This window comes from Myodes glareolus, chromosome X, assembly GCF_982192425.1.
Source record: "Myodes glareolus chromosome X, mMyoGla1.1, whole genome shotgun sequence".
NCBI lineage: Eukaryota > Metazoa > Chordata > Mammalia > Rodentia > Cricetidae > Myodes > Myodes glareolus.
Genome location: NC_142053.1, coordinates 134,331,414 through 134,358,779, shown reverse-complemented (window position 1 = coordinate 134,358,779; position 27,366 = coordinate 134,331,414). Strand labels below are relative to the sequence as shown.

The 27,366-nt window shown below is 41.6% G+C and overlaps 1 protein-coding gene across 1 annotated transcript in view; it reads right to left on the bottom strand.

Annotated features, from left to right (window-relative positions):
- Tspan7 (tetraspanin 7) overlaps nt 1-27,366 on the bottom strand; it is a 102,702-nt gene that overhangs the window by 10,604 nt on the left and 64,732 nt on the right. Inside the window, exons 2-5 of the mRNA XM_048461473.3 lie at nt 7,506-7,694; nt 4,993-5,067; nt 3,013-3,108; nt 1,567-1,722 (exon numbers count right to left, since the gene is read on the bottom strand). Of these exons, the coding sequence (XP_048317430.1) occupies nt 1,567-1,722; nt 3,013-3,108; nt 4,993-5,067; nt 7,506-7,694 (516 nt within the window). The remainder of the gene's footprint in view (nt 1-1,566; nt 1,723-3,012; nt 3,109-4,992; nt 5,068-7,505; nt 7,695-27,366) is intronic.

Sequence of the window (27,366 nt, the reverse complement as noted above, 5' to 3'; positions counted from 1 at the left end):
CTTTAGATAATTTATTTCATTCATTCCTCATATTAACTTTAAGGAGCAAGAACTATTATAATCTACAGTTTACATATGGGAAAAACAAACCCGAGAAAGATTAAGTAACTTCACTAAGATCCCACAACCAGAAAGTGCCTGATTCAGAATTTAAACTGACTCTGGCCTCTTAATTCAGATTTTTAGGTTCTTTATTTCACAAAGGAGGTTATTTATGTGAAGAAAGAAATATACCAAAATTTGGTAGGTGCTGTTTTTACAAGCTACATGAACCAAAGCACTCCCGCCCTTAGATCACTTCTTGTCATCTATCAATCAAAGAGTCTCTCATATGCTAGTAGGTGTCTATGCACTCCATAAAATGGCAGCAAAAGGATACACATGGCTCTCTAATCTGGGGCCATCCAAAAGGCAGACATAGTCTATGAGAGGCAAAGGAAACCTCAAAGTTTGAGTTCATAAGAATATTCCAATAGGAGTCGGTGTTCTTGAAGCTGAGAGAGTCAGTACCCAGTCTTCCTGAATCATATCAAGAGCAAAGTCAAGATTTCAGAATGACAAAATGAGCCGCCAGGGCAGCAACAATGCCTTGCAGCATTCCTGTTACAGAGCCCAATATAAAATGGGTAAGATACAGAAATGACCTCATAATATTCTAATCTTGAGAGGATGGCTATCATCTCTTTATGAATTATTCAAGAGGTGGCCCAGATAACACAGAACTGTGACGATATTAGGAGAACAGGATGTTTTCTTGGTAAGTGAAGAAAATTCGCCCCATGGCTGATTAACTATAGGCAAATTCAACAGTACATTCTGCTCTTTTGTTTCTCAAATCATAGTTTATATAGGGCATTTCTTGAAATGTTTAAGAATGCTGAAAGCACTCACACACAGTTGTGCTACGTGTTCACTGCATTCCCTATAAAGAGTAATCCAGGACTGATTTCTCTTCTCTCTGACTCCTGGAAGTTCATTGCTCTCCTTTGCGCTATGAGCAGACTTCCACATCTCGTCCCCCCATCCTTTTTCCTCTCTGCTTCTTTGGGAATCAGGATGTTGACAGTGAGTTGAATTGGAGCTGCTCATTTCTTTTCCTACAACAGTGAACTCCCTAAAATAAAGGCCACCCTCCTAGCAGAAGCAGACGCTGGCTGTCAACTCTACTCCCTTCTTCCTGCCAAAGACTGGCACCCAGCTGTGAATAATTTCATGTTTCGATGGTATATTAAGTAGAAGAAAGGCACCCAGAAAGAAGAAAGCAAACCGTCTCTGTCTGACACGGGCATCAAGGTTAACAGAAACCATTTGCTAACCCTTCAGAGCTGTGCCTGGTAACTGCTTGCTGTGGGAGAGCCACGTGAGACCAATTGGAGGCACAGCTTCCTCTTTCAGAAGTGAGCAGCCTCAAGTGCTTCTCCTAGACAAGCAAGCACCACAAAGGAAGAAGCTTAACTCCCACCGAGACTATCCTTTCTAACCTATTTGTCTTAATTTCACGAAAGGAGCCGTCGTCGCAAGCCTGCAGCACCTGCCTGTCCCACTAGCATGGGGAGGAAGAAGTACCTTCTGGTTCACTTTGGTGGCGGCCACAGTCAGATTGTGCAGATCCAGGGGGTTACAATCAGTTTCATTCATGCAGCAGCTGGGGGGGATGCCGTGATCCTGGAAGTAGGGGCTGTTGCTCCAGTTGGTGTAGTTCTGCACGCCACAGCAGCTCAGCTGTTAACAGGGAAATAAAAGGAATTCAAGCGCGCGTGAATGTGGCCTCCTCACTTTCTGCCCTGAAACTTTTATAAGAAAAAGGGCAGCCAGGCTTCCGATATAGTGCAGCCACCTTTGGTGCGGAAGAAATGAACGCAAGCTCTACTACCGATCACCTTGATTTGGTGCCCTTCTGAGCTCAGAGAAGGAAGCTGAATCTCCACCATGATGCTTTTCTTACCCTCTCCACAGTGAAGTAGTATGTCTCTGCCCTTGCTAAACATTACAACTGTGTAAGAGTGCTATTAAACACGCAAATGCATATATTAATTACATCCAGAACCCTGATGGGCAGGCAACGGTTTCTCAAAGTTTTCCACTGGATGTACAATAATAAGTAAATAAATAGCTTAGAGAGAATGGTTGATATATGGGATAGAAAGCCGCTGTTGGTAAGCTATAGTCTACCACCTACTTGTTTTTGTAAAGCTGTTTTGAGAACTGGCCATGCTTGTTTGTTTATGCATTCTCTATTATTGCCCATGGTTTCTTTTGTGCTGTGGTGGCAGAGTTGCTTGTGACAGAGTAAAAGGCCCTCCTCTATAGCCGGAAGTATCTTCTAGTTCTCCCTTCTGAGAAAAGGTTTTCTGATCTCTCATGTAGACTTTGAAAGCAAATGAAACAAAAATGTTACTGATTGGTAAATGTGAGCATATAGTTCCTTATAGTTTTAATTTTTAGAAGTCTGAGATGTTGTCAAAATAAAATTTAAAATCTTACTGTTTCAAATTTTTAAATTTTTTGAACTTTAAATACAATTACATCATTTCCCCCTTTGCAGATCATACCTGACAGATTTTCAGTTCCCTTTTTGCCTACTCTCTACCCTTACTACAGGACCCCAACAAGTGGATACTGCTCCCCTGACTTCTCTGTCTACCCTGGAGATGCCAATTCCAGAGAGCCAGCCTTCAGGCATCAGCTGGTAGCTAGACTGACACGTATCCACCCTTAGCCCCTTTTCAACGGTGCAGCTTTTCAGGACAAATGGGGTGTTCTTGGCATGTTCAGCACTTTTACCAATACAAGACACACTGGAGAGAGGATGCGTTCTTGACGCTAACTTTCTGGAAAACCGAAACCTGGACAAATGTTCGGAACCTACTCTTCAGAAGAGAACTGGACCAAGAGTTAGAGAATGAGAATGAACAGTATATGCAACTGATTTAAGCTACCGATACCAGGCCTAGAGGTCTAAGCCTGGAACTTTATACGCATGTTCCATTCTCATGTTTTCCGGGAACTTACGCTGCGCTGCACGTGGTCCACAGCCCGGCTCCTCTCATCGTTGCCGTTGTAGTTTTGCATGGCCTCCGTGTAAGTCCTCAGGAAGGTGTCCTTGATCTACGGAATGCAAAAGGGAATGTGGTTCCAGGTTACCGTAGCCTTAACTGGCTCTGATTCCTCCCAGTACCATTTCTTCTGAAATTTTCTCAGGAAGTACTGACTATGGAGGATAAGCCCTGTTGTTTTCTGAGACAATGGTGCTCAGAAAATTCACTAAAGGGTTAACCTGCTGAGGGATTTAAAGAAAAAAAGAGTTGGTTTCAACCACCAATTTGGAAGGAAGCACGCCCGCCCATCAGATGGCTCACTGAAGACACTAGACGGGTTCTGGAAGGGCTGGAAGGGTGACTGGCCAAACCTCAGGGATGATTTCACTAGTTATTTTTCTTTGAATTGATTCATACCAAACTTCCTTTCTACGACCTTCTTTGACTTTCTGCAGACTGAATTGTAGCAGACAGGCCACCAGCAGGTTGGGAAGACTGAGGTTTTGGCTCCAAATTGACCTCTATTTTACCTTACTAGAGTGGGACAAATGCCATCACTCACTTTAACTCTGATTACCAAGACCAAAAGAGGCTAAAGGACAAAAGCTTTTCTTGTTAGTAGAAAGCTAACGAAGCCTTTTCTCCTTGTCGGTGAACACATTTGCCCTTGGGATCATTTTTAAGTTCCATCTCACCTCTTTGAAAATCTGAAGAAGGTGAGTTGATAGGTAGACTACTGGGTCACGTGGCTTGAGGCAAAACTTACCCCTGATTGGTGAAATGCCTCTGAATTAGGAAAGCAGCAAGTGGCAATAATTGTCTGGTGGCATGCTCAAAGCTAAATATGGTAGCTCTCCCAATTAGGCATATTCCTTACTAAATCCTGGACATAATGTCCATTGGCTAGTTAAGAGACACTAGCTATGGGACATTTAGCTACAAGCCAAAGTGGCTACCAGATCCAACTCTGTTGCCACATTTCACTCCTGTGTTGCATTTCAGGGTGGGGAATTGTATACAGAATAGGCCTTGTGTCACCCTGAGGACATAGGCTCCAGAAACAAGACTGTGGCTGCCCTCTAGGCAATCCAGGTTTCTTGACAACATTAGTCCAAGCAAATGGTACCAATGTGAGCTACTGTCACCCATGAGTTGCACCACTTAGTCAAAGTCAACCTTTATTCGTGATCAAGGTGAGACTGAAATCCCTAGTGACTGCGTGAAAAGAGAACTTCTTTTTTCTAGAAAAGAGAACTTCTCTTTTCTACACATGCACTTAGGTCATGTATCAGTGCTTTTGACGTCATGCTTTTGCCCTCCTTGTCTCTTCAGCTGATAGTAAAGAGTGGGCAGTCTACCTCTAGATACAGCATCATAGGAAACCGATCCAGGAACGTAGCTTTGGCATTTGATGACACCTACAGTCCACATCAAAATCAGGATAATAGGGAAAGTAAGAGACCACACACAAGGCAAGCTCCTGGGGAATATAACTCAGCACACAAAAACAGAGCCCAGGAACGCATGCTCTAGAATTCAACCACAGTCACACTACTCCTCGGAGCACTCGACCCATGTGCTAGGTTTCCATTCCCATGTGCCTATCTGCTACAGTGTTCCTGCTCTTTCTGGGGTAGAATAATGGATTTATAAGCAAGCCAATTATCTCAGCTTGCTTCTAGTGCCAGAAATCTTACAGAGAACTACATGTGCTTTGTGTAAATAGCTACTGTCAAAGGAATCCATATTGGAAGCTACTGCTTTAAAACAGAGAGGAGAATCATTTTATGAAAGAGCCACAGAGAAAGCTCAAGGAAGGATCCACAGTGAAGGGTCTAAAGTTTGGAGGACGTTTCTGGCTAGCCTATATGCACCTTTTACACATTCCGTTCATTTTCAAAACTCCTCTTCAAAAAGCCTCTTGAACAGAGTTTTCTACCATGAATAGACTCACCTCATGACGAAAGACAAATCCAGAAATGCCAGCTACAAGCTCAGCCAGGAACACCAGGGACAGGAACATGGCATACTAAAAATGAAGCAAACAGGGACAAAGTCACAAGGCAGGATTAAGAAGAAGGCTTTGAAGGGTTGGAAAAATGGGTCACCCAATCCCTCTGGCCTCTGTAGGTACCTCTACTTGGGTGCATATGCCCACACTCATACACAGATCCCTACACACACACACACACACACACACACACACACACACACACACACAGACAGACATAGATAGACTGAGACAGACAGAACAATAGACATTTAAAAAGCGTGCTTTTTCAGGGTAAACCTTTCTGCTAGGGGCAATTAGGCAAGTCCTTATTATCCTAGAGAAAGTTCAGAAATGGAAATAGCCTTCTTGGAATTTCACACATGAGTATCAACATAGAAAATTGCCTTTTGAATATGCACAAACATTTTGGGGCATGGATGCTGGGGAGACCTTGGCCAACACTGACACTGTGCCCTTCCGCTCAGACCAATCAGGGGAAACCTAAAAGGGCCACCCACTCCAAAGTGTCATCTACTTTCAATATGAAAATATTCAAGCTAGAAAAAAATTCTGCTCTACAGGTCAGGTCACAGGACATAGTTCTGTAGTGTTTAAGAGACTCGTCAACCAACTTCTTAATGGCGAGAGAGCACCTGTAAAGTCAATCTATGCAGGCAACTTTCATTTCTTTTTTACACTCTTTTTGCAGTGAAACTTAGGACCTCCAGTATTATACCACTGAACTGCTACCCCAGCCCTGCCTATTCTATTTTGTAATGGCTCCGGTTACTGGAAAGACTTCTTTGCTCCCGGCCATTGGTCTACCTACTTCCAATTTCCATTTGCTGGTATTGGTCCTGCTTTAGGAAGCAGTATGCACATCAGCCATTTGAGTAAATGACTACAAACCCACTTTATTTGAAGTGCACCATCTTATCTGTTGTCAAAGACCAGGATGTCTATAGCAGGACATGCTTCTTCACTATTTTGGCTACCCCTGAACATTGTACCCTCAGCAGGCTCTTGTGGGGATGCTTGCCTCTAAGCTGAGAACAGAATGAAATTTATAGCCTCAAACTCAGTTATAGCCTCTACAAGTACAGGCACTACTAATAATACTCCCAAGTGTTTCTCATCTCATTCTATCTGTGCTTCCCAACTGGGTCTCTGTTTATCTCCCTCTCTCTGTACACACGCAGGCAAACATCTGAGTTCAAAGACATTACACAGCACTTAGGAGTTATGAAGGCTTTTCTGACTTGGAAAAACAGACAAAAGGAAGAGGAATTAATTCCTTACCAACAAGTCATATGTTTTATGACCTGCTTCTTCTCCTCTCAAAATGAAATACAGCAGCTCTGAATGTTTGCAATGACCCTAAATGATGATCTGGATGGACTACACAATGTCACATAACTTACCTATAAATGTGTACGTATGACTTATAAGTATACAAATACACATAGGGTCATATAATTCTTCTTAGTGACACATTTTAAGGAAGCACTGGGTTAAATTATTTATGTTTTCTAAATATTAATGAAATTCTTTACAAATAGCACAACCACTAAAATATGAAGCATGAGGTTATGATGCCCTATGTACAGAATTTCTCTTTAGACCTCATAGAAAATATGATCAGAAGCATCATTACTCTGTGCATACAAAGCCTACCATCTACCTGAAAGCTCTCTCGGAAGATGACTATAAAAAGGCAAATGGGAAAAAGGACATTTACTGCTATGTTCAGATATCCTCTTTGGGCCTCCATATAGGACAAATTGTTATTGTTTGTGGCTTTTCATTTCTTAAGGCTAAAGATAACAGAGGCCCCTAAGATTCTAATGACCATTTAGGTGGTCTACCTTTGGGGATCTGTCACCATAACTGCTCTGTCTGTACTATGAGTGCACAGGCCAGTTCTTGTCATTGCATCAGTCCTCTGAGTGAGAGGGGCCACCTTGGTTGAACTCCCACAACAATGGGCCAGAGAGTATGGGGAGAGAAAAGCATACACAGGCATCCTTGCACAACAAGACTCAAGGACACAGGGAGGCCTGTTCCAATGGGAATGTGGGCATGTAAGGGTACTTGGGCTCAGGATGATGTCTTGCCCACCAAAGCCACACATTGAATGTCTGAGGAGATTTCCAAGCCACAGTTCAAGACTAGTGCAGGGCATCTTGCCAAGAAGACAATAATCATTCACTGGAATCAATGGCCAGTGCTTTGCCGATCTACCTCAGGAAACTGGGACTATATTTACTGTGCCAGGCTGTGTCTGGGATTGTTTTTCCCACTGGGAGGATTGAAAGGTGGATTAGTTATGAGTCTGGTGTAAAATTAAAATCAATGAATATTAAAGTCTTTTGTGTCGGTGTGTGGGGCTCCAAGAAGGACTACTTAACCATCATGTGGATTTATTGTTTTACAGAAAATAACTGAGAAAGCACATTATGCTGAAATGAACTTACCAGTTTCAGCATCCATGGGCTACCACGGCATGTAGCAAAGCATCCAAAGAGGCCAAAAACAACAATAGTGGTGCCGGTTCCGATGAGCACATAGGGGGCATTTGTGGAATTCTCAGCAATGAGGGAGATGTAGGTGCCCAGAGTAAGCTTTCCCCAGACTCCAACAGCCAACAGGATCACCCCAGTGATCTGCAAATGAAAGAGAAGACAGCATGAAACTATAGCCAAAATAGGTGGGAATGGACATTGCCTCTGTTACTCATTTATCGCTGTAAAGAGAGACGTGACCAAGGCAACTTACATAAGAGTTTACTTGGTGCTTAAAGTTCCAGAGGGAGTACATGGCCATCATGGCGGGGAGCATGGAAGCAGGCAGGCAGGCACAGTGCTGCAGCAGTAGCTAAGAGCTCACATCCTGATCCATAAGCACGGGCGAAAAGAATGGCATGGGATTTTGAAATCTCAAAGTCTGCCTCCAATAATACGCCTCCTCCATCAAGGTCACACCTCATAATCCTTCCCAAACAGTTTCATGCACAGAGGGAATACGAATATATACAAATATAGCATCTAAATTCATGGGCCATTTTCATTCAAACCACCATAGACATAGAGCAATGTGATTACACTTCAAGAATAAAGCTTACATGAGCAAAGCATACTTGTTGAAGGACTCCCTGAACAGCAAGAAATGACAGAGGCCATTATCCAAAACTGTCACAGAGTAAAGGCACATTGATTGATATGCAATTAGACCTGCCCCTTACAGATCCTGAATGTAGTTTTTACATTAATTGGAAATCAAGTCAATAAAGACAATTTTTAAAAGCCTCTTAAAGAATATCATAGGACACGTGTGAGAGGCATCTTTCCAGTGTGTGTCTGTCTGGCACTGAGCTAGGCATGATCCCAGAAAGAATGCTGGCTCCTTCCTTCATTGGCATATGAGGATAGAGCAAGTCTTAAGTCCATCCTGAACAACATTTGAAGAACAAGGGTATTCTTGTCCATTATCATCAAAATCTCCATGAAGAAAACATTCTAGATAGTTTGGAATCCCTATTGATGTGCTGTCACACAATACTTTATTCATTATAAAGCAACAGAAGAGTCTGAATATCGATCTCTTGAGATTGTTTATAATGCTGTCAAATAACATCAACCATTCTGTCTGAAACCTTACAGTATGTCTAAATTCTAGCCCTGTGTATTTTTAAGGCCTTTACTTAGGGTAGCAGACTCACGACTGTGTGTTAGGGCTTGTTTTCCATTCCCTGCAGATCCCAGGCCTCAGCAATTGGGGCTGGGGAAGGCATGAGTTGCTTTGTGTCCCCACCATCCCACAGTTGCTATATTCTTAAATTCACTAATAACTTGGTGACACATTCAAAAGTGACAGTTTTCAAATGACTACTACTTTTCCAACTGAGGCTAAAGTATTTCCGCAGTTCTGTGCCATGCTGCAGCTCGATGTTCCACATTAAAGATCTCAGATTTCTGTCAGTCTACCCAAATGAAGAGGCAAGATAAGAAACTCAAGAAAACCAGCAAAGTGTGCATGCACATGTGTGCATGTGCGTGTGTGTGTGCGCGTGCGCATACCCATCCACCCACCCACACACACACATTACTTTTTGAAAGAAGAAAAGGCAAGTAGTGTTAACAATGCATGCTGTATAATTAGGCTTTTCTTGAACTTTCATAAAATGCATATGAGATTTGTTATGGAACTAACTCCCTGGTCTTGTCCCAGTAGCCTATTTTATAGATCTATCAATGTGCACGACAGAAGTACATGTTATATGAGAAAAGAGTAAATATAGGATACAGATTTGAGAAGAATTTGACACTAATTTTGAAGAGTAGGGGCTGACTGCGGTTGCTGCCAAGAGTTTCACATCCTCTGCTGACACCTGGTGGTCATTTTTAAAAAGCACCTTCCCCAAACAGTTTCATTAGCCGTAGCCTGACAATTAGGAACAAATCTAAAACCATCTTTAGCTATTCTGACAGGTGTAAGATGGTATCTCAAAGTTGTTTTGATTTGCATTTCCCTGATCGCTAAGGAGGCTGAGCATGACCTTAAGTGTCTTTTGGCCATTCGGAGTTCTTCTGTTGAGAATTCCCTGTTCAGTTCAGTACCCCATTTTTTAATTGGGTTAATTAGAGTTTTAGTGTCTAGTTTCTTGAGTTCTTTGTATATTTTGGAGATCAGACCTTTGTCTGATGAGGGGTTGGTGAAGATCTTCTCCCAGTCAGAAGGTAGCCTTTTTGTCTTAGTGACAATGTCCTTTGCTTTACAAAAGCTTCTCAGTTTCAGGAGGTCCCATTTATTCATTGTTTCTCTTATTGTCTGTGCTACTGGGGTTCTACCTAAAAAGTGGTCTCCTGTGCCCATGTGTTGTAGACTATTTCCCACTTTCTCTTTTATCAGGTTCAATGTGGTCAGATTAATATTGAGGTCTTTAATCCATTTGGACTTGTGTTTAGTGCATGGTGACAGCAACTCTTAAGTTACGGGGGGGGTGGTAAAAACAGGACTATGTTGGTAAAATAAGACGCCTGCCACCAACCTTCCACTCTCAAATTAGCTACAAAGAATTCCATAATAATTGGATTCTAAGACGTTCAATAGCAAGGGCAAGGTCTAGGTACGGTACATATGACAGCTGTCATGTGTGTTGGATGCCTGCAGTGGCAGCCACAGACACCACACACACACACACACGACGAGGGGCAGAGGGAGGGAAGGAGGGAGAGAGAAGGAGAGGAGGAGAGGGAGAGAGAGAAAGAGAGAGTGCCCGTGTGATGGAAGCTAACGGGTAAGTAAGGGGTAAGTGCAGCAGTACAGTCTGGGCACAACTCTGAAATATGACGAACAGAAAGAGAATACCACTAGCTTCTATTAATATAGGTTCTGAAACAAAGCTGAATAAAACAAAATCATTAGCATTAGAAAAAGTATATCAGTGCTGGAATGTTAGCGCAACACAGTCCAGCATGAATGAAAATCTAAGTTCAATCTCTAGTATAGGAGAAAATAAAACCCAAAACATTAGATCAGACTTAAAAAATAGCATATGTTACTTCAAAGTTATAATGAAAGAGCATCATGGCAAGGCTTGGCCATGCGCCACAGCGTTCCCAGAGGCTCCTAGAATAGACTCACTAGGCTTCATTTTAAACTGGATATTTGGGGAGCAGGCAGCAGACGTAAGTGATTCTCCTTGTTCCTATTAGGTCATTCCAGGTAATATTGGGCAGGCTCCTTGCCAATTCTGTACCATCTTGATCTTTCTCAGGAGTCTGGAGCCATGTGACACCTTCCCACTCTGTTACTACATAGAGCATAGATTTGACCAACGTGGTTGTGAAAGGGTAAAGTCCCCATTGTCTTCACTCTCACTCCCTAACACCTAGCTTGGGAGCTCCACCTTCTGAGTGAACATGCCCAATCACTTTAATGATGACATGAGGTCATATTTAGCATGTCAACAGTCAAGGAACATTTTGAAAGACAGCAGGGAATGAAGTGATCGGGGTATACACTACAACTAAGAGTCCCGTCCTAAAACGCTGTGTGGGATTAGAAGGCACTGCATCTAAGCACTAATAAAAGGAAACGCCAAAGAAACAGCAGGCAGAAATGTCAGCTAGATCACATGTTATGTGAAAGCCTTGGCTCCAACGTCCCAGATTGTCACAGGTTAGTTTGTTCTTGGGGACTCTACATAGAGGTACACTAGACTAGTCTTCTTCCACCTCCATGGCTCTGTAACTCAGAAAAATACAGGATGCAGAAAGCCTATGGCAATTATGAGTGGTTAAAATACAGTTCCCTCAGGTGTCAGATTCTATGAGGAAAATTGGGAATAAAGTATTTATGTACTTAATTCTTAGGTGAATGTGTTTGCATGTTTTCTGCAGCACTGGAGACACTGGGGACCTGGCTCTGGAGAGGATTGCTAGGAGCCAGACTGGCAGAGAACCAGGGGCCTCCATTATCTTAAGACACCTTTTTTCTTTAAACTTTGAGAAGTATGCCTGTTGTATTTATAGCTTTGTTTCTTATTATGAGTTAAGTGTCTGTGTATCTAGTACACTAAAATGCATTAAGAATTAGAATGTATGGGGTTTCTGGTAGGCTTGGGAGCCCACTTGGAGATAGGCAAAAGAAAGGGACTCAGTGTATTTAAAAGGCGGGTGTTTGCCAGAGTTCTAGATAGGAAGGTCAGGAGACAAGGCCTTTGCAGTTCTGTAGAGAGTTGTGTGAGTTAGGGCAGATCACCAAAGCTTTCTGAGTCTCAGTTCCCTCTCCAACACGACTAGGAGGTAGACAAATCTGGCCTTCCTGTGACCTAGCTCGAATGTTCCGATTTGAGAGACCTGAGCTTCAAACTTAGGTTGTTTACTAACTATAATAAATTTTATGTGTGATTTTTGGGAAACTAAACAAAGGAAAGTTTAGAAGGTTCTATTTGCATGTGATGAAGCATTAGGCCCAGGACAAGCCAGTCAGTTCATTCCTAGAAGCCACCAGGCTCTTCAATCAGAGAGAGGAGAATGCCCAGGGAATTACATTTTTATACTGATATCCCAACACCCATGAGCTTCTTGGCATAACCACAGCTTTCCTTTTCATATGAACATAGCTGTTATCTCAACAGCAATAAGACACTGCTACAAACTATTTCCTTCTAAATTTTGGCCCACTCAATTCTTCAGCTTTACCTCGTGCACGTACAGATATGCATGTGTACATGTGTGTATGGGCATATGTGCATGAGTGTGTATGTACACCCACGCATGCATGTGCTTTTAGCAGCACACATGTGGAAGGCAGAATGTGCTGCACAGCTGACAGGTTATCAATACAAAGGAACAGGGAAGCTAGGGAATGAAAGAAACAAGAGCACCTTAATCATTGCTCTGCTCAAACTGAGTTAGAGGACCCGTGAAAGCTCCAGAGTTCAGGCTCTGTTTTCTGTGGGGCTTGGATAGGACCAAAGGTCATATATGCACCATGTTCAGAAGACAGTTGCGAGTGTGGGGCTTGAGTTAAAGAGTCAGGAATGGTTACAGGGCTGTAGCTAGCTGAGGGAATCATGTTGCCTGGAAACAGAAGAGGAGAATGGTAAGAAGGCCAGGGGGTAAGGCTTGAGGTAGACAAGCAGTCGAGCACTAGAAGAAAATGCCAGAAGATGGAAAATAGTGAGAGACACAGAACCAAGTAGCCATACCTATGAAAGTGGCTCTAAATAAGAGAAAAAACTATGGAAGAGAGAGAAGCCTCACGTTTTAAAGGCATATGGGGAACAAAACACCATCATAGTTCCATGTTCATTAGCAATTAGCAGCTGTGGTATTCTTTACTTATAGATTCGGGAAAGCCTGTGTCTTAGCTACGTTTTTATTGCTGTGAAAGGCACTCTGACCAAGGCATCCTATAGAAGAAAGAGTGGGAGCTTGCGGTTCCAGAGGGTTAGAGTCCGTGATTACCATGATGGGGAACATGGCAACAGGCATGCAGTCATGGTGCTAGAACCGCAGGTGCAATTTTATACCCTCATACACAATTAGGAGAGAGAGAGAGAGAGAGAGAGAGAGAGAGAGAGAGAGAGAGAGAGAGAGAGCTAACTGGGAAATGATGGGCTTTTGAAATCTGAAAGCCCATCCCTAGTGACACCGCTCTGTCAATGAGGGCACACCCTCCTAATCCTTCCCAAATGGTTCTACCAACTAGGGACCAAGTATTTAAATATATGAGCCCAAAGGGGCCATTCTCATTCAAAACACCACAGCCCACTAAGACTATGCTTTGCATTAAAATATCACTTCATCTTTTATCAGTTCCATAGACTTCAAATTTCCAGAGCTATATCATGAGCCTAGAATAATTTGTCACAAATTCAAACTACTATTTCGAATTTATCTGTGACTACACAGCCAAGTTCTATAGAGCAGATTTTGTAACAGGTTACAGATCCTTTTGAAGATATGAAAGAGCTTTGAAAGACACTACAAAGAGTTAGAAATGCAGCTCTGGCTCTGCATCCAGCATAGACTTTTCCTGCGCTTAGTGAAGCAGGTGATCATTTCACAGGGAATGGCTCTGGGCATGTTGTAAGACTAGCAAACTGTGCTTCTTTTTCCAATTATCTTTTCAAGTTGTATCCGTCAGCTTGTGTCAGTCAGGATGCACATATTTGCCTTTGTTTGTCATCTATAAAGTCACAGAACCGGACCCAGAGACACCTCCATGGTTCCTTATAGCACTAGAGTGTTGTTGCTGCTGCTGCTGTTTTCCTTTTCTTTGAAGTGCCCAAAGGTCCTCAAAGGGGCCAAGGTTGCACTCTGGTCAAGGAAGCAGGCAGGCTGACTGAAGATCTTCACCTCTCCTTCAGCTCCTCCAAATGCAATCCCCGAGTCTCATCCCCAGCTCCGGAGCAGAACACCTGCTCTAGCTCCCCCTTCCCCTACCTACACTTCCAGTGCATCACACAGATCTTTCCCTTGAAACTACCTCCCTGTCATCCACTGCTTTATCCCAGTGCCCAACTCCAGCTGGCATTCCCTGGGAACCATGGGCCAGTCCAGCTAAGGAGGCGGGGAAGTCACTCCAGTCAGGAAAGTCGGTAGATTAACTGCTGCTCTTCACCTGTCCCCCCCTCTCCTCTAAACCCACTGCCCCAGGCTCATTCCAGCTCTGCAGTGGAACACCTGCTGTGGTCTCCCCTTCCTCTCTGACCCCCGCCCCCGTCTCCAGTGGATAATGTAGACAGACCTTCTCCTCCAATTCTCAAAGCACATATGAACTCACAGAAATGGAGGCAGTATGCACAGGACTTGCATGAATCTGCATGAGATGGGGTCAAAGAGCTGTAAGAGTAGACACATGCCCTCATCTCTAATCCTGAAGTCATTTCCTATTCATACTCACCTGCAAATGAAAATTTAGCTTCCGCCAAGGTGGGCTCACTCGGGGAAGAAACTACTCTTAAAGTTTGACGGCACGCCCAGCAGTGGGTGGTCAGCACATAACAAACCCAGTGGCATCTTTGGAGTTTTCTTTGTCTCATAATGCTGCATTGGAGCTTTTTTGGTTTTAATTTGATCTTATTAATTTAATTTATTTATATACTTTTCTTCTCTCTCTTTTACCCCATAGGTACTGTGTGTATCAATTATGGCTTCTAGTTCTGTGTTTTTATGGGATTCCTGTATGTGGGAATGAGTGGCTCTTCATTTCTTGTACATTCTCTTGGACCCTTTTTCTTCTGTTTCTTTGTTTTGTCCTATACCAATGTGTTAATATTTATATTATTATTATTACCCTTTAGAAGCTTCATTGTTTGCTAATGAGAGACAGAAGGGGGTGGATCTGGATGGGAGGGATGGTGGGGAAAAACTGGGAGGAGTAAAAAGAGGGAAAACTAATTAGTAAAAACTATGTGAGAAAAAATATTCTATGGCCAGTAAAAGGAGAGGAAGTGTGAAACACCAGGGAAGAATGTCAAGGGTAGCTCATTGTGAGCTGTGTGGCATGAATGTTTTATAATAATAAGCACTGTTGATTATTTGCCAAAGTTGAGAAGCAGCCTTAGGCCTTTGACCTGCGCTCATAGAGAGTGTATTGCTCTTCTTTAACTGTTCTGAAACAGAAGTATAAAACTAAGCACACCAGAGTATAAGACTATCCAAAATGAGCTCACATCAGACTGGCTTCATGATGACCCAGATACGTAAATAGAAATCATGCAGGTGAAGTAGGAATTGGAGCTAACAAAGCCACTTACAAGGAGATTTATGTACTTAGATTCCGAGACCAGCTGTAGTGGTTCAAGTGCCAGAAGCTTAATGTTGGGGGAATTCCCTCTATGGTACGCCTCCCCCATGAAACTCTTAAGTCGATCACTTGTCTTTAAAATCTGTTGGTGCAGCTTAACACACAAAGAGGCCACATGAGGGCCAGTAGTACTAAAAGGCTTAGTGACATTGGCAGGGAGCCAGCCACCATGGAAGGAAGAGTTGTGGGAGAAACCACTTCCCTGGCTTCCATTCCTCATGGGACTAGCCCTGTGAGAAGGTGATGGCTCAAATCCCACATCAGTAAGAAAAAGAGACTTCTTAAAAAGACCACATCAAATAAGTGTATAACCAAGAGCTACGATGGTATTAATGTGTGTTGAAAATGCCTGTAACCACGTTTCTCCCATTTTTATTATTGTATACACATCAATAGAGTCATGTGAAGGAAACTAAAGTCTGTTGCCTCTTTGTAGCACTCAGTGTCTCAGCCACATCCTGTGTCTGATTTTCCAAGACAACATGCCATTCATTCTGTCCTAATATCTGTCCAGCAAAAGCGCTGCTTGTTTGATTATGAGTCCAAATTTTCAATTTGAAAATCAGTCACTGTGTCTATAGTGCAATGTCCCTCTGGGACCCATAATGGGAATTTGACAAATAGGGGATGAATCTTAGCAATGCATCTTTCATGGGTTGTATCTTCGGAGGTATCAGATGGGAATAAACCTGAATAAACTCATCCTAACAATTACTCATAAATATGAACCTAATCAACAATCTGTGACAGAGTATCATGCATGCTATGATTATATCATTAAGCACATTGCTGTTCTGGGGTTTAATTATTTCCAAAAGGGAGACTGTGTTTTGCATAGTCTTTTGACATGATTATCATCTCTAAGTCACAAAAATAAAACTTTATCTGAATATATATATTATATATAATATATACAATATATTATATATATAAAATATATATATTATATATATATATATATATATATATAGAAAGAGAGAGAGAGAGAATGCACATATGGAAATAGGAGGAAGACCTCAAGCCATAGTCATTCAGTTCCCATACTTTCTGTGACTGTATATTGGGAGTGTGATGGACTGTATGTAGGATGGGAGCCTCATGTCTCCTGAATGACACTGGGGCTGGAAGACATACTTTCTGAAGAGGATCAGCTATTAAATGAGGAAATACCAGACAAAGAAAATGCAAGTTCAAGATTCTTATAAAACAGAACAAAACAAGGCAGAGTTTTCCCTTAATTCTCTCCTGAGATAGTTTAAAAGACAAAAAAAATGGCGATTTATTTGTTTCCCTCAGTACTCACAAGTTCATATTGCATACATTTGTGATAATATCACCAAGTAAAATGTATAGTTTTGAACTGGATGACAACATTTCAGTAACAAATAATCACTTATGTCATGGTGATCCCACACGATAATATTGCTATGACATGTGGACTTCTAAAGTTTGTATACACTTGCTCTGATAGTACTTATTATAAAACTGCCCAGCAATGCATTTCTCAGGATATAGCCCAGTGAAGTGATGTGTAAGTGTGAGCAATACAGGTAAAGTCCACACACTTAATACTGACAAAGTACTATGAAAACAATGGATCCTAAGAGAATGTTCTTGGCAAATAAATAAACAAATAAAACAAAAATTAAACAAGAAATATTGGGCTGGAGAGATGACTCAGCCATTAAAGGCTAGGCTCACAACCAAAAATATAAGAGTTCGGTTCCCAGCACCCATGACGGTCTCTCCAGTCACTAAAAAAAAGAAAGGAAAAAAAAGAAATATATTGTTTCAGAAGAAAAGTGATAGAGCGCCACACCACCCCTGCCACTAGTCTCCACTGGTAGAAGACACTGTCGCTCTCGGAACCTTCATTGTCCCCATACTTCATTCCCAGCAAAGCAGCAAGGGTGATTCCAGTAAACCCTACATTCAACACCACCACTCCTCTGTTCAAGATTCTTGTCCAGTGTCTCATCTCCTAGGAAAAGAGCCAATGTTCTCCTCTAAGTGGGCTGGCGCTGTTTGCCCTGCAGCCTCCACTGGTGTTGTGTGACCTCTCGTGGCTCTCCTCTTGCCGCCCCCCATCCAATCTTACCTGCCCCTCAAGATCCCTACTTCCTTCTCTCCACATTTGCTGTTCCTTCTGGAAGACTTTTGAAACCTCCGGTTCCTTCAAGTTTTTTCTCTATGAGCTCTTCCCTCCGCTAAGGCTCCTGTTTTATTTTACACCACTGAACTTAATTTGAACACTATTTATTTGATTTACCTCCAAACCCAATCTACGCTCCACAAGGGCAGGATTTGATCTTATTTGTTGGTTTATTTTCCCGGCCAAAGACAGATGTCTGTTTATAGCAAGTGTTTTGTATGTATTTGTTAAACGCTGGAATACAAGATGGTAGGTAGGGCCTGAGGCCATGAATCATACTTTCACCAGCACCATATTGAGAAGGCCAAATACGATGACTGGCTCTGCCATGACCCATGTAGCTATTTTATCATAAAATAAAACAACAAAAATTTTAAAAAAATCCAATTTGTTCTTTGGCTTCCAGTCCAGCACAATGTTTTTTAAATGTTTGCTTTGGGCCACAGCGAAGACTAAATGAGAAAGCATGGGAACAGTTGATTCCCACTAATGGAAAACTAATTTGAAGCTCTAATATCTTTCATCCTCTACAGTGGCTGCAATTAATGGGCAGGAGCCTAGAGAACAAACAGTGCTTGCAACAGTGAGGTTTCTCTTTTCTTAAAAATGCGTCACCAGGACCTAGTGCTGGGCATGATGTTAATGGCTTCGGTGTTTCATCTGTGCCAGTCTGCTAGATAAGCCAAATATTTTGTCAATCTACTGAGTAAGCCAAAAATTTTGCCCTACGTTATTTACCACTAATAGGAAAACAGGAACACAAATCTTCTGACCCTCAATCCTTAAAGTATTCTTTAGCCTGTCTCTAGGACTCTCTGTCTCCTTATCCCTCTACTAGTGTTCTATATTAAGAACTCACAAGCCAGTGTGGTCCCTCTTGGTACTGATTTATCATGAAACAACCTTGAAAATTTGACTGCTATCACTAAAAGTTAAGATCTGCAGGCATGGGCACTAGTCTGTTAGTACATACATCTCCAGAAATGGAAATATATTCCACTTCAAGCTATATATAGTTCAATTCTTTAAAATAAAGGTCAAGGAATAAATATCTGTTTGTATATATGGGGATAAACTAGAGATGTTAAACATTACAAGGAGCAGGTGCAAACCTATGAAATAATCAATCTGAAGACTCAGTCTAGTTTGACATATAAACAAAAACCAAAGTGTCATGAGTGCTGTTTTCCATCGAACAAATTCTGGGGGGAAACATGTTAAACTAACATCCCCTGGTTTGAGCCCTGAGAAGAGAAAAAAGGACTCATAGCGGAATAATACAAAGAAAATCCTGAATATGCAGAAGTGCCAGACTCTCAGCTAAAGCAATGGCTTGAGTCACATCACATCTATTCTCCATGTGGCCTAGAGTGGGATCTGATTTCTTTCCAAACTGAGGGTCCACAGTCTAGAAAGACACTTCACAGAGTACATGTGTGATAAATGGCTTTTATTAAGCTAACTGTGTTCCTGTTATGGCTCATCACATGTATTCTCAGTCTCTGTCTCACAGATGCAAACCTGAGGCACCAGGGTCAATAACTTGCTCAAAGTCATGGAGCTAATGAATGGTACACCCTAGAGTCAAATTCATTGTTCAACTGGAGGCAGTTTTCAAACCACTGTGATACTCTGCCTGCTGTAGCTGGGTAAAGAAATCCAGGCAGGGTGGAGGAACGAGTTCCTCTTCATTCAATATTGTCCAGTCACCCACTCTCCAACAGCTAAGGAAGAGCCATAAAGGTAAGCCTGGTTTCTTCACATGTTTTTAGGTGTTCCCAAGAGTGATATATGAGGAAGGCAGCCCTCTAAACCATTTCCCATGGAGAATATTTGTAGGCTGTTTATAACTGCTAATCCTGGAAAAGAAAGGCAGAGTAGGGAGACATACCTCTACAGCCTGATGCTCTGAACACTCATCTGGTCCCTTCTCTCCTTAGGCATTCTCCATTATTGAGCATGCTCCAATGGAAGAGCGGGGTTGTATTCCAGAACACTGTTTATACATGACTTATTTGGAACTGCAATTGCTTTTCTTTGGGAATAGTGTTATATATGGTGGCTATGTTCCTATGCCAGTATTCAAAATTCTGTATTTAAGCCAGTATTAGGGAAAGCTACAGTGAAACAGATTTTTGACTCAATATAAAGTTTTAAAATAACAATCATTGCCCCAAATGGTGTGGTTGGCCTTAAGAGGTGTTATCACAGAAGGCAAAAAACTTTCTGCTCTCTTCACTCCACGGAGTCTGTAGGGCTAAGATTTCCAGGCTGAAATCCACTGGTTCTCAGAAGCTCTTGTCATCCTCTCTGGCATCCAGGAAGCCTTATGGTTTCCCCCAATTAGCTCCCTCTCTGTTTTTCATACATGAATGAGCAGGACCCATGGCAATGTAAGAACCACTGAAACCATTTTCTCAGACCCAGAGCTTCGTTTCCTTTGAAATGCCAAAGGAACTGATAGGCCACATAATTCTGTCCCACGAAAAGCAATGGAAATACCTGCTCAGTGTAATGAGGTTGCAACTAAAATGAGCCGTGTTCTGTACTTGAAAAAAACATTTGCCCTGTTATCTTCAAACCTCTATTTTCCCAAGGCAAATACACTCTTTCCATTTTTCAGCTATAGTCAGAAAGCATGTGTGACTTTAAAAATCAGCCAAGTAAGTGGGTTGAAGGTAAGTTTTCAAAAGCTATAGAATCAACTGGCATAATTTTTAACATATATACAAGGAATTTTGTTTCTTCAAACCAGACATACACACTGGAATTAGAGGACTCCTCTGAATAATGGTCTTTTTCATTAGAGATCCATTCCTTTAAAATGATTATGTAGTTCTTTAGATGGGTATTAAGGAAACACAGCTGTAATATTTACTGATTAGTAGCACAGCTGCAAAGCTTACTCCTGCAGAATGCATTCTGCTTCTCCCTTCAAATACAAGTAAACTGTGTTCCACCAAAATTTTTTTTCTGACATGTAAAGACAATAAACCCCTCTAAACATGCTTAGGGATGTATACACACACACACATATAAAATAGTGAATGGTATTTCATCTTGCATTTTAAAATTTTATGAATATATTGTTTGCATTCTCAGTTACTTTCTGAGGAACACAGGAAGCTCTCTGGAGCTACATCTATATCTATATATCTATATCTATATCTATCTATCTGTCTATCTATCTATCTATCTATCTATCTATCTATCTATCTATCTATCTATCTATCTATTGTGCCTATCTGGTGGGAAAGTAAAAGCAATTGGTAACTTCAGAGACAAGCCATAGGAACCAATCTTTCTACAAGGCTGTGCACATTTTATATTTCATTTACGTGTGTGTGTGTGTGTGTGTGTGTGTGTGTGTGTGTGTGTGTGTTATATGGATGTGCATCAGAGGACAGCTTTGTGGAGTCTCCTTTCAACTTTATATGAAATCTTGGAATTTGAACTTGGGTCTTAAAGTCTCCACCACAAGCACCTTTTGCATGCTCCTTGCTTTTATATTTCTAACACCTACTTTCCTATATGTACAGATCATCTTTCTATATACAGTATCAAAAGCTTCTGATTAGATCACCTTCCAATCCCAACATCCAGCAGAGACCAATGAGTGGCTTTGGACAGTAATCTCAAACCCAGGGAAGAGAGACACTGAGGAATCTCAAGTCAGGCGAGCTCTTTGGTGCCAAAGGAAGAAGAGCCTTGTCCACCATATCTGTAAGTGCTAGGAAAACAGTGGCCCAGAAAATGCTATGATCAAGGCAACTCACATGCTCTATGAGACTTTCTCCCTAAAACAGACTACAGGGACTATAGGAAGCAGTATATGGAGGTGTTCACCTTCTCTCGAAGCAGTCTGTACTCTGTGTAGAATTAGAAAATTCCAGTGTCAGACAAATTATTGGCAGAAACCTTTGATCAGAAACGTGTCTAGGGAATCCCCAATCAGGTAGCTAGGACCAGTCTGCAGGAGTAGGAGCCCTGACTTGCCAACTAGGCTGAGAGATGGAAGATGCAGCTCAGGCAACTCCTAAAAACCTCTTTTCACTCAGCCTCTCCCAAAGTATGACTTGGGCCCTTGATTATCTATATGAGTCTCCATGTCAAAATATCACAAATAAATCAAGACACATTAAAATAACTGGTCTGTTGCCAAACTCACCATATTCTATGTACATGTTTACAGAACATCCCTCTTAAATAATCCAGCAGCATTTGTGGGATTTGAAGGACAGCCTTTAGCTACAGTAGCCCTCTCACATTGAGTTAGACACTAGCCATTTCTAACTGGCAAGTTTAGCCGACAGTTGCTGCTACTACTGGAGCGCATGAGAACGCGGTCTTGGCTAATAGGAGAGACAGGACCATAGTAGACATGTCTCAAGAGCACTTGCTATTTTTGCAGAGGATCTGGGTTCTGTTCCTAGCTCCTATGTCAGGTGACTCACAACAACCTGTAACTCCAGTTCCAGAGGATCTGACATCCTTTTCTGGTCTACATTGGCACCTGGCACTCAACATGGTTCATAGACCTACATGTCAACAAAATAACCACACCGACACACACACACACATTAAAAGAACATAGCATATAGAAAGATATCACATTCTGCACAATTTGCTACTGTATTCATTTGGGAAGCCAAAAGGCCTAATTATCAAGTAGATAAGAGTTGTTACTCAGGGACTTGGTTCCAAAAACCTCAGTGGTAATCAAAAGTTTCCTAAGTTCTAGTTTCCTTTATAGAAGGTGTATTTTTCCCTTACAATCCCCACACCTTGTCCTGAATACCCTGAAATATCCACAGACTATTTGTAGTAGTTAACGTAAAGTAAATGCTGTGGAAACAGCTATTATGCTCTATTGTTCATAAAACAATGATGAAGCAAAAAGTCTGCATGTGCTCAAGTGGGGTTGTGAGGAAGAACCTCACAATGCAAGCAGAAAAAGTGAGTGCAGAAATGTTAACACATCATCGCTGGCAACAGGAGAGAGAAAATGGCTCTGGATGCTTAACAGCAGTTTAAACCATCCTGTAGCATTTGCAAGGTGCTCTACAATTTTTACAGTATTTTCACTCACAAAATTCCACTTCTCACAATGACCCCCACAAAGTCCACATAGTTAGCACGCGTGGTTGTAAGACGAGGAAGCAAGCTCACAGGAAATTAAATGCTACCCAAGTCCCACAGTCTCTAAGGGACCAAGAATAAAAAGTTAATACCGTGATTCTTAGGCCAAGTCCTTTGGACAACACTCTACTGGGGATATTTATAAATTCAGTTTGCTTACTTACTCACTGCATTTTGTATATCTGATTTCCACTGATCTGTCTCTCTCTAAATGGCTAGGTCCCTGAGCAATAAGTTTATTAATATCACCATTACTTAAATATATATAGATCAAGTCTACAAATTACTGCATTCCATTGGGTCTATCCAGTAATCAAGCTACAGTTTTGAAAACTGATAATCAATGGGTTAAAATAAATTCTATTAAATTAATATCACAACTGTGTCTCTTTGGAGATTGTAGTCTCAACTTGTTACAGCTTCAGGAATGTTGATCTGGTCCTCTTAACAGCATGTGATCAGTTGAAATTAGGGACCAAACATTTTATACTTCTGGAAGCATGCAGCATAGTGCCTTCCATATATATAGTACATACTCAATAAATGCTTGTTTTGTAACACATTTGGCACCTTCTAGTATGAGTGTTAAGCAGATAGTTCTCTGGCATGAAACTTGATATCAAAGAACACAAAGGATTTCAGTAAAACCCAAGACAATGTTACTATAGTGGTTTATGAGTTAACTGTGTCTGCTCGTCCCCTTTCATCCAAGTAGGGAAATCGTTTACAGAACGTAACTAAAGCAGTGCAATTAGCAAAGCCATCTTTCAGAAATATGTTGAAGCACACTAGAAACAGTTTTTAAATGGGTGCCTTTCATACTGAGCATCATAACAAGTATATCTCAACTATGATTGGCCCTTCTCCTACAGCACGGACCTGTTCTCGCTGCAGCAAGGTGGCTGTCAGCTTGAGTTACCTCCAAGAGCCTTGTGAGCACTGTTCTTCCGAAGTAGAACACTAGGGAATTCAAGCACTGAGCTCAGCGAGGGACCGGGAACCGAGAAAACAATCTGCTCTCCTGTGGCCACCAATATCTGGCATCATGAGGACACAAAAATCCCAGAAGTCAATGGAAAAAGCAGTAAAGCTACCTAAGCTCTTGGCCTCTCTCTTAAAAGTTGAATCTTGAAGGTTGAATCACACCTTCAAATCTCATTATCTTAACGTAAAATGTGAAATTCAGAATCAATTTACTCCATGGACATATATATATATATATATATATATATATATATATATATATATATATATATATATATATTTGTAGCATCTATGCCCTTGAACCTAGAAACAACTAGGGCTTCTGAGCTCCAAACTTCTTTAGTAAACACAGCATGGCTCCATTCCCCCTTGAATATCATTTAGAACTTCAGAAGCTTTTCTAAGACACAAGGAATATCCACCTCTCTACTGTGCTTTCAAACATCTCCTATTTCACCGCTACTCATCCCTCTACATCTCTCTATTTGATTGCACTGACACCCAAGCAAGTGCAAAACTAGCCACCATAATTACACGATCCCAGAGCTATCCATATAACATACGTGAGGCATGCTTCCACACAGTATGTTGAACAGAGGCATCGCCACAACCCACCTGCCCCACACTCATGCAGGAGAGGGAGAACAGCAGAAGCTCGGAGCCATTGCCTCTGCATTCATCGTGAGGCGCCTTTCCCCAATGTCTCGTTGCTTTTTCAGGCTTTGTTAGAAAGCACACCAACTGTTACTAATGAAAAACAGAAGCTGAAGTCTGTTTGGCCAACAGAAGTCAGGAATTTTCCAGGTCAGTAACTCATTACCAGGGATTGGCAAGAAGTATACCAACTTAAATATAGGTTAGGCAGACACCAAAACCAACCCAGAACCCCCTCCATAGCCCTATGGGTTTCAATTTCACATGTGCAAACTAGCTGGCCTGTCTCTTTCCCATGATTGCTGAGCAGCTGAGCTAGACAGAACTGCTGACAAACTCAGCAGGCAGCCAGGCATGGGAAGCAGGAAATCTGAAATGGAAGCCGTGGCTTTCCTATTGTCATTTTACTGTTATCCTGTTGACATTATTGAGCACTTCTGAATATTTCCATAGCTATGCAGACTACTGAGAAACTGCACTACCTAGAATCCTTCTCTATTCTATTGCTTCTGGAGAAAAGTCTTTATTCAGTTGGGTGTACAGGGAGTTGTGAATCCAGAGGTCTGCTTCAGATTTCAGGGAAAATAATTCATCCTGTTTTGGAGCTAGAAGGCCCCATTTTCTGCACAGTCACTTCTAGCTCTCTAGCTAGCTCACCAGAGGAGAGATAGCTGTTTTTAAAATGAGCTCTTAGAAAGGGAGCCTGTCAGCATCTTCACCTGCAAGCATCTACCTGAGAGTGTCGGTGGGAGTAGTGAATACATTGATGCATCTCAAATACTCAAAATAATACTTTATGCACCGAAAGCGTCTGACTGATGTCAGTCACCATTTTTTCTGTCAACATCAACATTAGTTGAATCCTTACAATTTTACATATGAGAAGACCGGGGTCCAGAGAAGCAAAGTACTTGCCCAATAACACAGTGAATTGAAGGCATTACCAAAACTAGACCCCAAGTCTTTCATGAATCCATGTAGATGCCATCAAAATGTTGATTTACGTTTCCTGGTGCCTTGTATTAGAAATTCTCTGGGTTGCCTGGACAGAGTTCTCAGGACGCTGGTAGCGATAACACAACAATATGTGAAAGTAATCTGAGATTCACTTTATTAAGGAAATGCAAAAACTAGAAATCAAAAAGATACATGAAATAATTGAAAAAACAAACTAAAATATGTTGCTTTGAGATTTATCTTCATAGTAGTGTGCCTTCTCTTACTCTCAATCACTATCTGGTGGTCATGCTATGTTGAGATAAGAATTAATATCAGGAAATCCCATCAGAACAACACTGACACGAGGTCAGAAGCATCAGTTCTTGTCAGCAAAATATTCCTCCAAACAGACAGCTGGAAATAATTTTAGCCTATAGCTCATTCTCTGGAAGTAAACTCTCTCTCTGAAGCATAGTTTACAGAGGCCAGCAGAGTCTGCAAAGTGTGTGGCTTGAGGGCTGGGAACTGGGCTCTGCTAAATTTTCACATCCACTGGAACTAATTGTCCCACTCCGAGAGCAACACCTACCACATCGGAGCCAGAGAAGCACAGGTTCCTATTGATAGGCTCCCATGAACTCCAGAGTTTCCTACTGGCCTTTTATAGCAAAGATAGCGTGCATAGGGTGAGCGTGTCACTCAATGGTAGAGCAGTTGTACAATATACACAAGGCCCCAGGTCCTTCATTCCCATCATCTCTCATTCCATAGGAAAATGTGTATAAATTCTCAATTTGCTTTAAAACCTTAATTATGGCTTTGTCCCTTTGTAAACAGTCCCTTCCCTCTCATATCTAGCTTCCTAGGCAGCAATTTTGCTTCTCTTAGCAGAACAGAGGAAGTTCTAGTTTATTACAGGCCAAGTTTCATGTTATAGTATTAAATATTTTCTCTGAGTCTTAGCAATCAAAGACTGCAGAAATATGTAACCCTTCTCGACCTTTTTATTGTACAGATACGCTCTTTTTAATTATTTGACCACATATTTGCCTATATAGTCTCCCTAATCTGAGGCAATAATGATTATTATTCCACTGATCTTTAACGTCTAACCTGGGTCACATTTTTCACAGGACTTAAATGTCTTACACTGAAATATGATATCACAACAATATTCAAACAGTTGTAGACTCCTTCCCAGTCCACCATGTCATTCTGGGCCTCTTCTCTTTGTTGGCCTACACATGAAAAGGGGGCCGGTAGAAATAACCTCCCACCAGTTCCCGTCACAGTAGTGAGCACACTGAGCAGCCAATTATTTTATGAATCCACATTGAAAGATGGGATGGTGTTTATCCACTTTCCCCTATTCAACAGAGAGTTTCTGAGTCACCCAGTTAACCACAGCCACCAGGAATGCTACACTTAGTCGTGACATGCCCTAGCCACAGCCGTCTTATATACCGGCACGTGAAAACTCAACATGTGTACATTTTAACCCAGGAATCATAACCAAGAAAGTTGTAGATAAACTGCAGATCTGCTCTTAAAACACAGCCACACCGAACGCTTCTCATAAACAGAACCAAAGAAGCTGTTGATGGCTTCCAGGAAAACATGACAAGCATCTAGAATAAAAATTGACTTTTGTTTGTATATTATGTTGGCCATTTTTTACAGTGTGTGTTTCGTTTTTAGTTTTTTTTTTAAAATTCTGATTATTTGTGTGTGTGTGTGTGTGTGTGTGTGTGTGTGTGACAGAGAGAGAGAGAGAGAGAGAGAGAGAGAGAGAGAGAGAGAGAGAGAACATGAAAGGGCATGGATTTGAGTGGGCAGGGAGATGGGGGAGGAGTTGGGAAAGAGGTAACAGTAATCAGAATATACTGTATGAAAACTTCTTTCAACGAAAACGAAAAACAGAGACTTTTTCCTACCTGAGAGATGTCACTAGCTCACAGTTTGTAATGCGCACTAAACTGGCAATGGCAGTATGAAGCTGAGCTGTGGAGATAGTTCACAATGTGGGGATGAGATGATAAAAACCTCCTAGTGGAGAGGAAGAGGCCACGAAAAAAGGTATTTCTTCTTCTTTTGACTCCTATCTACAGGTTCCTTTTCATCTGACCTTGGCCACTTCCTTGCTGCGA